Below are 9943 nucleotides of genomic sequence, written 5' to 3' on the forward strand. Positions count from 1 at the left end.
GGTTGACCACTAACCATACGATGAGAAAAGAGGACTTAATTAAATACCATTTTTAATCAATTACTGTTTCACAGCAGATTAAGGAATTCCTCCCGTAATGAGGGAGGGGTTAGGCCTTGAGTCCACCACGCTGGCCAAGTGCAGCGCACTTCCAGGATACATGAAAAACAGGATAAATGAATTAAAAACAAGTCTTTCTTAACATTTTATTATTAAGGCCACACAATATCGGTGATCCATTGCACATAAGGTTGTACTCTCGTATACACACTGACTCCACATGTGTCGCTGTACGCGCTCACTCCGACCACGGTAGACACACACCAGGATATGTATCTATCAACTACTACTGGGCTGCCGATCGTATGCTGAAATAGAATAAAAATGATACATTTGTTTAGCAGTTATGGCACAGACAAATAGACATAGGTAATAACGCACGTGGTCACGTGGTGAGCGTCTCCGTGCTTCAGAGGGCACGTAAAAAGTCGGTACTTGTTGTCGTTAAGCCACGTCAAAGGCCTTCGGGCTTAACAATTTTGACACTAGGTTGACCACTAACCATATGACACGTAATTTGTAAATTGTCCTAGCCGGTATCCGGGCTACAGCTGTTAGTCTCATTGAAGCTGGCCAACGGTGCAGGACTTGGTTTATAGTGTCCAAGTGTGTGCACAATACACAGGTACACTCTCTATTCCATCACCCTCATAACCCTGTGTGAGCGACACGACCAGTAAGAGGTCAGGCGCAGGACCGACGGCTTTACATACTCTCTGAGTGATGCAGTCTACGACCTCAACTTCCTTACTCCGGGCAATTTCTAAGAAAACATCAGAAAAGACTTTGGCCCGTCTAGGATTCGAACCCGAGACCTCTCGTGCGATAGTAGCACACACTACCGACCGCGCCACAGAGGCAGTTATGTAACTTACCAAACAAGTATCCTTGTTTCCATAGCACAGTTGAGTGTTATCGTCTATGCCATTAGGTAGAAAAGCGTTATAAAACACTGGTATAGGCAGCTCTTGTTCCGTTATCTTTTCATCACACTCACTGGCTGACAGCTGTGTCAGTTTTACCTAGAAAAAAAAACAAATTTGACGTTTAAAACAAGATGGTGGACGTTTCGCGCCTTTTCTTTTTATACCTTAAGGACCCTCTTTTTTTGTTTTATTTTTGAACAAATAACTTTATTAACTAACTAGCTGGGCCGCGTAGCTTTTCTCACGAATTTTCTTTGCTTTTTTTGTTTATTTCGCTCAATAAAAACCTTTCCCGTGTCTTAAAGACAATTTTACAAAAATAATAAGTAGATTTAGTTGAGCCGTTCTTGTGTTTTGCGCTTAGCAATACATTTTCATTTATATAATACGATTTTTATAGTTTGTACATAATAAACTTACTCAATTAAACTTAACTCGAATAAAATTTAAATATTATTTCAAGTAAAGTTCGTTCACCGGGCTCACGAGTCATATGAGATTCGAATCAATGAAACTAAAATGAGAAAGAATGCTTCTACAATAAAGTCTCTCTTTCCTAGTGGCGACGTTGCCACACCGTTTGTTCTAATCCCGCCAGTGCCGCGGGAACCTGTGGCCTTGTCACATTTACCGGTGCCTTCCGCGAGCTAAAAACTAAATTTAACTTAGCCTTACGTAAAAAGGACGCTTATTTATTTATCTATATAAGTATGTATTTAGAAGTATATGAATATGTTTATCAGTTATCTGGTTACAGTACAAGCTCTGCTTACTTTGGAATCAAATGACCGTGTGTGAGTTGTCCAATGATAATTATTTATTTATTTTATTTATCGTTTTTATTTTAGTTTTTTATATCATTAGTAGTAACAGTATATCTAAGTGATAATAAGTCGTAAGTGGGTAGTTATGTTTTCGCCGCATGAACTGTCAGTGTCGTCACAGGACCGAGACGCGCCGGTGCCGAGCTCGCGAGCCTTTCGACGTTGCTGCTACTGCGTAAGTCCTACTATCCTACTAATATTAAATTATTAACCCATTAATGTCCCACTGCTGGGCAAGCGTCTCCTCCCGTACACACATACACACATTGCTTCGAAAGGTCATTGGTGTGTTGCCTCGGGTTCGAACCTGCAAAGACTTGCGTTAGAGGTGCCAAGTTAAACTACTCGATTATCACTGCTCTACTAATATTATAAATGCGAAAGTTTGTGTGAATTTACGTATATATAATTATATGTATGGATGTTTGTTACTCTTTCACGCAAATACAACTGAACCGATTACGATGATTTGGTATATAGGTAGCTGAAGACCCAAAATAACACATAGGCTACTTTTAATCCCGGAGTTTCCGAGAGATCGGGATTTACACGGGAAGGGTTTCCACGCGGGCGGCCTCTATTACACATAAACCGTCCCTTGAATCACCCTATCTAATAAAAAATTCACTTCTTATTCCGTTGCGTAGTTTTAAAGATATAAGCATACAGACAAAGAGACAGACGCGGGAAGCGACATTGCTTTATGTATAGTATAAAGCAAAGTCGCTGTAGTGATTGTTTTGTAAGTGTACCATAATTTGACTATATTACGGTTTATGAGATACAGCCTACAGACAGACGGGCAGACAGACAGACAGTCGAGGCTTAGTAATAGGGTACTGTTTTTACCTTTTAGCCACGGAACACTGAAAAACAGTGCATAAACAAAATACTATCTAATATATAAAATTCTCGCGCCACAGTTTTCATTACCGTACTTCTCCGAAACGGCTTGACCGATTCTCATAAAATTTTGTGAGCATATTGAGTAGGTCTGAGAATCGGCCAACATCTATTTTTCATACCCCTAAGTGACACTTTTTTTTGTTTTTAAGCAAAAAAAACAAAAGCCTAAGAAACAGTCTTAAAAATTACTCACAATTTTTGCGGTATCGGTAAAGGTAGTGAAGTCCATATCAGATTCTTTCCATGAGGGGGCGCTGGCTACAGTCACGTTTACGACCTCGGACGGATCCGGGAGGCAAGCTGGTAGTACGTCTTTATTGAAGACAATCCTGCAAAACAAATATTAAGTTAGCACTATTTTATAATGGCAGTACTCGTGGCTAAGTTACAACAGCCGGCGGGAAGATCTCTGAGGTTAAGCGACGCTTGCCGAGGTTGATGGGTGACCATATTACACAAGTTAATTCATAAGTCATTTACAAAGATCTTTGACAACTGTCAAAGATCTTTGTAAATGACCTCCACAATCCAGTTACCTGGGTTATAACACGATACCCATCGGTAAGACTGGTTGTCAGACTTTCAAGCTTCTGACTACTGTTAACGACCGTCAAAGATCTTCGAAAATGACAGCCGGGACCCACAAATTAACGTGCCTTCCGAAACACGGAGGAACTCGATATGTATAAGATGGTCACCCATCCACAGAACAACCTCGGCAAGCACAGCTTAACTTCAAAGATCGATCCGCGCGGCTGTTGTTAACTAAGCCACGAGCTCCTGATTTGATTATTCGAAATGTCAATTTACTAACGGAGTCTCCAGTTCTATGAGAGCGAGGTCGTTGTACCGTTCCTCGACCTTCGGATGCTGATGGACCTTCTTCACTCCAATGATCTGCCAGTTTTTCTTATCTTCCGTTCTGTTCTTCACTCCTAATGCTGCGTATTTTAGTGGATGTTCGCCTTTGCTCCTGAAAAATCCTTATTTTTAATTTCCTAGTCACAATGTTAGTTACCGTACTGCTCCGAAACGGCCGATTCTCATAAAATTTTGTGAGCATATTGAGTAGGTCTGAGAATTGGCCAACATTTATTCTTCATACTCCTAAGTGACACTTTTTTTTTATTTATATGTATAGCTAGTTTAATTATACATATATAACTTAAAGGTGCCTATAACTTAAAGGTAACTGACTGACATAGTGATCTATCAACGCACAGTCTAAACCACTGGTCGGATCGAGCTGAAATTTGGTATTCAGGTAGTCCAGTGGTTTGTGCTGTGTTTTGATAGATCACTATCCTCCGGTTTCTGAGGTACATTTAACGGTAGTTTATCTATTCAATAGCGTTTTTTATATGAGTTTTAACGCTATTGAATAGATAAACTACCGCTACATAAACCTCAGAAACCGGGAGTCAGTTACTTTTGAGTTATATATATATATTTAGATTTAATACTCACGTGATATGTCCATGAGCTGATGTAAGGATGAATCTGTCGCTGATGATGGTACCAGATGTCAGCCAGCTCACGCTCTCCAGGTCCTTGCCGAAACCCATGACAGCCTGGAGAATAATAAGGCATTATTATCTGTTCATGACTATTAATTCGTACCAGTAGTTCCTGATAAGCGCGTTCAAACAAACAAACAAAAACTAGTTTTATAATATTAGAATATTTACTTAATATTATAAAGCTGAAGAGTTTGTTTGTTTGAACGCGTTAATCTCAGGAAAAAATATTTTACTGTTGGATAGCCTATTTATTGAGGAAGGCTTTAGGCTATATGTATATCATCACGCTACGACCAATAGGAGCAGTACCAGTGAAAAATGTTACAAAAACGGGGGAAAATATGACCCATTCTCGCTTATGTGACGCAAGCGAAGTTGCGCGGGTCAGCTAGTAAGAGAGAATGGGTGAAAATCTTAAAAAAAGACAACTCCCACACTTATAGAATTGCTCTTGTGTCGCGGGGAATTTACAAACATACAAACAACGGACACAAAGTACAACCAGACCCGAAACAATTATTTGAGGATCGCACAAATAATATTATTTTTTAATTAATTTTTACAAATTAAAGACGTGTAGACAGGACAACGTCTGTCGGGTCCGCTAGTACATACATATAAAATCATGTCCTTGGAAGCAGTTGCATTATAAATGTTACCTCATAAGGATGCTGAGAAGGTGGGATCTTCCCAGGGCTGGGGGCGCCGCCGATAGCCCACAGACCATACTGATGACATTGTTTCTCTTCATCCAGGTGTCTGCTGATGCCTGCGTAGAAGCCGTCCAGCCGGCATTCTAGTGGGAGCTCTTGTAAGTACTGGAGACACTCTGTTGAAGGAAATACACTATAATTATGTAACTTACTTTATAAATCTTTGTGTGATGAGCACGAGTATCTGTTCTGAGCTTGTTAATGTATCTATATAAGTATGTATTTACAAGTATATAAGTATGTTTATCAGTTATTTGGTTACAGTACAAGCTCTGCTTAGTTTGGAATCAAATGACCGTGTGTGAGTTGTCCAATGATATTGATTTATTTATGTATTTATGGGTGATTCTTACTCTTTCACGCAAATACTAGTGATCCGATTACGTTGAAGTTTGGTATATAGGTAGCTGAAGACCCAGAATAACACATAGGCTACTTTTTATCCCCGTAGAGTTCCCGAGGGATCGGGATTTACACGGGAAGGGTTTCCACGCGGACGAAGTCACGGGCGGTCTCTAGTAATTATATATGTATGTATGTACTCACGATCCCAAGCCTTGCGTCCATCTTTCCAATATAATCCAGAAGTAGGGCTTAAGACTGCATTACTGAAATAATATTTTTTTTTGTAGTTACAATAGAAGTACATAAAAAGTCTCAGAAATATTGATTTAAAAACAAAATATAAAGATATCGTTTACGCCATCTACCGATAGATACAAGATCTAAATCAAGTTCAGTATTTTGTAGCAGGTTTCTAATGATTTCTGAACGCCATCTATACGCAATGACATGAACTAAATCAAGTACAGTTGCGCCACCTAGTTCGTCTAGCCTATACTATTTTGTGTCATTCATCCCCGATTTCTGAGTACATTTAGCGGTAGTTTATCTATTCGATAGCGTCTTCTTATATGAGTTTTATATACGCTATTGAATAGATAAACTACCGCTAAATGTTACTCAGAAACCGGCGGTAAGTCAGCTTTGTATGTAAAATGATCTATACTGAAAAGAAAAGTAGACGGCTAGGTTGTAAGTTAATTACCTGGCATTTTTGACTAGTTCACAGTCGGTACAGCAAATGAATGATTCTTCGCCTTTCTTCTCGGAGCAAGTCTGTAATAATACATAATTATATAGTATATGATTATAATACTCTTGTCCGCGACTTCGTCCGCGTGGTCTGTGACTTAGGACAGAATTTTCATACAAACTTTCATCCCCTATTTTATCCCCTTGGGGGTAGAATTGATCAGAATTCTTTCTTATAAGATGTCCAAGGAAAATCGGGTATCCGAAGGGATTTTCCCGAAAAACCCGAAAAGGTATAGAAATGGATGGGTGATCATACTCACAGGGTGCTTAGGTTCTCTTTCACCAAGGCTGGTCAAACATCGGTGAGGACTCACGCACTTTCCTTTCACCCCCTCCCAGTCGCAGACTGCTAGGTCATCTAAAACAAAGAATTTATTAATTTTATCGTATGGTTAGTGGTTAACCTAGTGTCAAAGTTGTACGAAGACGCTCAGTTCAAGTACCACTACGCGGCTAGAAATAGGTGAGTCCACCACGCCGGTGAGGCCAAGTGCGGGGACTCTACGTTCCTTCGAGAACTATGTAAAACAATTCTGAGACATGCAGGGTCACATCACGATGTTTTCCTTCACTGATGGAACAAGTGATCATTATTTCTTATTAGGGTTGCCATTTCTAAAATTTGGAAAACCGGACAAGACGCGTGAAAACCCCGGTTTTAAGAGTCCGAAAGCCGGACATGTTTACAAGAAGAGCAACCGCGACGGGAGGAGTGGGAAAACGGTGAATATACTTGGTTCGTCGGTTGATCGTGGTGTGCGAGCATAGTGCGTGTCTCGCAGGCGGCTCAATTTTTATTTATTTTTTTATTTTTAAACCCGGTCTACAAATGAAACCTTCCCCGGACGCTCCCCGGATGCCCTTTAAACTAGGACAAATCCGGGGAAACCCGCAGGGATGGCAACCCTATTTCTAATACACACATCACTGCGAAATGTCAATGGTGTGTAGCCTTGGGTACGAACCCTCGACCACTTGTGTAAGAAGCGCATGCTCACACCTATCATCATCATAGCTCTTCACCATTATAACAAGTGATCATTATTTCTTTAGAGCTATAATTTGTGGATCAAAACGTTTTCGTGATTAAATCATTATTTTAAATTGATTTTGTGTTCAAGAAATACTAGTTTTGAAATACCACGCCCTCTACTGACCGCTGTTGATAATTCAAGGTTAAGATGCAATCATTTACATAAATAGGATTATAACAGTAATCTCGTAAAAGCGAATTCCCACCAGCGAATTCGTCTGCGTGGAAACTCTTCCCGTGTAAATATCGATCCTCGGAAACAGATAAAAAGTAGCCTATGTGTTATTCTGGGTCTTCAGCTACCTACAAACCAAATTTCATCCTAATCGGTTCAGTAGTATTTAAAATACACAAGAAAAGTTGGCTTCACGGTTAAGCTACGCTTGGCCCAGTCATTTCATTGATGGGTGGCTTACTGGTCCTTGAACTGAGCGTCTCCGCGAAAGTTAGTCTCATTTGTTGTTAATTAAGATAACAGGTGTTAAGCCACGTCAAAGGCTTTCGGGCTTGAACAACTTCGACTCTAGGTTGACCACTAACCATACGATAAAATAAATAAAAACACTAATTTACTAATATCAAGTCTTTTTTGAGAATTAACAAAACGCCGTAGCCCGATGTCGGCTAGGACATTACTATTTTGTATGTTTGTTACTCTTTCATGCCAAAACTACTGAACAGATTTTAATTTAATTTGCTGCACTGATAGCTTATAACTTAGATTAACTTGGAAACTGCTTACTTCCAATAATAGTTTTACGCGAACAGAAAACAAGCATAAACAAATTAATTTAAGCCATTAAAGTCCCACTGCTGGGCAATGGAGTCCACCACGCTGACCACTTGCGGGTTGGGGACTTTGCATACCTTCAAGAACTGATTTAAACAACTCTCAGACATGCAAGGTTGCATCACGATGTTTTCCTTCACCGTTGGAACAAGTGATCATTATTTCTTATACACACATCACTTGAAAAAGTCATTGGTGTGTAGCCTCGGGTGCGAACCTGCAACCACATGCGCGGGAGGGTACCTTTAACCACTCGGCTATCACTGCTTACTTGTAGTAGTATTAAATAAAAAACAAATACCTTTTTCTAAATCCACTGCACAAATAACTGATAAAAACGATGTAAATATTAATAATTTATACATTTTTATATTTATTTCACAATATGGCCGACCACACTCCGACCCGTTTGGACATACACTGTTTATATACAAGATGAGACATATAAAAAATTAACTCGACCTGTTGTGGTCAAATGTCAAGAAATATGTTCTAACTATTTAATCTGTGGATTATTTGGTAGTGTACAAATACGGCATAGAGGTTGCGGGTACGAAGCCCGATTCGGTGCAAAAAAAATCTTAACGTTTTCTGTCCAACCCCGTTTTCTGAGCACATTTAGCGGTAGTTTATCTATTCAATAGCGTTTTTTATATGAGTTTAAACGCTATTGAATAGATAAACTACCGTTAAATGTACCTCAGAAACCGGGGGTATGAGAGCGACTATTTCTAGAGGAAGAGTAACCCCATTTTTTTAAAGTCAGGAAAATGCTTAACTGTCCCACTCTAGGGGGAGGCGGGATCATGGCAGGCTCTCCCGCCGGCAAGGCGTTCCGGCTTAATTTGGGTATACCAATTTAAAACCTGACGGTGTTACTTCCATTGTCATCATAAGAGTTAAGTTTTCTTCTTCTTCTTATCGTATGGTTAGTGGTCAACCTGGTGTCAAAGTTGTTCAAGCCCGAAGGCCTTTGACATGGCTTAACGACTGTTATCTTTATTGACAATAACCAGGATCGACTTTTTACGTGCTTTCCGAAGCACGGAGACGCCCAGCTCAAATACCACTATGCGGTCACCAATCTATGGAATAACCGCGCCAAGGGTGCTTAACCCACAGATGATTTACCGACCGGTGAGGGCAACTGGCTATGGGCGCCTTTCATGTATGTATGTTTGTATTATTTAGTGTTCATCAATATATCGTCATAGTGATGTGTCAATAATATTGCATATTTTCCTTAAAAAACTGGTTTTGTAGTTATGTTACCCGTTTTCCTTGTAACCTGTTTGGCTAGTAAATACATAATTATTTATTTAATACATAAGTCTGACCGCAAATCAAAGGTCATAAGTTTATTAAAAGAAATATAATATACTATAAGTAAAATTGTACGAAATACACTCACGTTTCGCCATTAACAATGTTAGTCCCATGTAATAGGAGGCGAGCCTATTGCAATATACCGGATATGTTACCAAACTCCGGGCTACTTTTAAAAATAATTTAATACTGAAAATCTATAAAAAAATCCATATTTCTATAAAAATGAATTGCTTGTTCGTAAAACTCGTGAATGGCTGGACCTATTTGGCTAATTTTGGTCTTGAATTATTTGTGAAAATGCGCTGTATTAAATAAAAACAAGAAAGCGTGAGCGGAGCTCCGCAGGTCAGCTAGTTATCTATTAAAAAACATCAATAGTACTTTGCCCGAATCGAGAATCGAATCTGGAACCTTATGATCAGCAAGCGTTGCTGACCGCGCTACAGAGGCAGTATTTATTGAGAATAATCTAAATTGGAAAAACCTATATCACTTACCTGACCCGGAAATCAAACCCGAGACCTTGTGATCACTAGTCTACACTACTGCCCAGACCATAGACGCAATCGTGTTTGTATGTTTGTAAGAGTTAAAGTAAAGGTCTTGTATGACAAGATGTATGGATGTGAATGAGGTAAGGGAAATCTGTGCCGCCAATGGTTCCACACTGCCGGCCGTATGTAGTCACACCGACGATAATAATTATATCATTCTTTATATCATTCACAAGCTGACCCGCGCAAC

At 39.6% G+C, this 9943-nt stretch overlaps 1 protein-coding gene across 1 annotated transcript; it reads right to left on the bottom strand.

Annotated features, from left to right (window-relative positions):
• Nucleotides 1-192: 192 nt before the first annotated feature.
• LOC142985132 (putative trypsin-6) lies at nucleotides 193-8286 on the bottom strand. The gene is made up of 10 exons (XM_076133117.1): nucleotides 8172-8286; nucleotides 6308-6405; nucleotides 5998-6068; nucleotides 5496-5557; nucleotides 4896-5065; nucleotides 4184-4287; nucleotides 3531-3689; nucleotides 2910-3045; nucleotides 936-1082; nucleotides 193-368 (listed from the first exon to the last, which is right to left on the bottom strand). The coding sequence occupies exons 1-10, from the start codon at nucleotides 8233-8235 to the stop codon at nucleotides 213-215; spliced, it is 1167 nt and encodes a 388-aa protein (XP_075989232.1). The 5' UTR covers nucleotides 8236-8286; the 3' UTR covers nucleotides 193-212.
• Nucleotides 8287-9943: the final 1657 nt, after the last annotated feature.

The sequence above is a fragment of the Anticarsia gemmatalis genome, chromosome 29 (assembly GCF_050436995.1).
Source record: "Anticarsia gemmatalis isolate Benzon Research Colony breed Stoneville strain chromosome 29, ilAntGemm2 primary, whole genome shotgun sequence".
Taxonomy (NCBI): Eukaryota; Metazoa; Arthropoda; class Insecta; order Lepidoptera; family Erebidae; genus Anticarsia; species Anticarsia gemmatalis.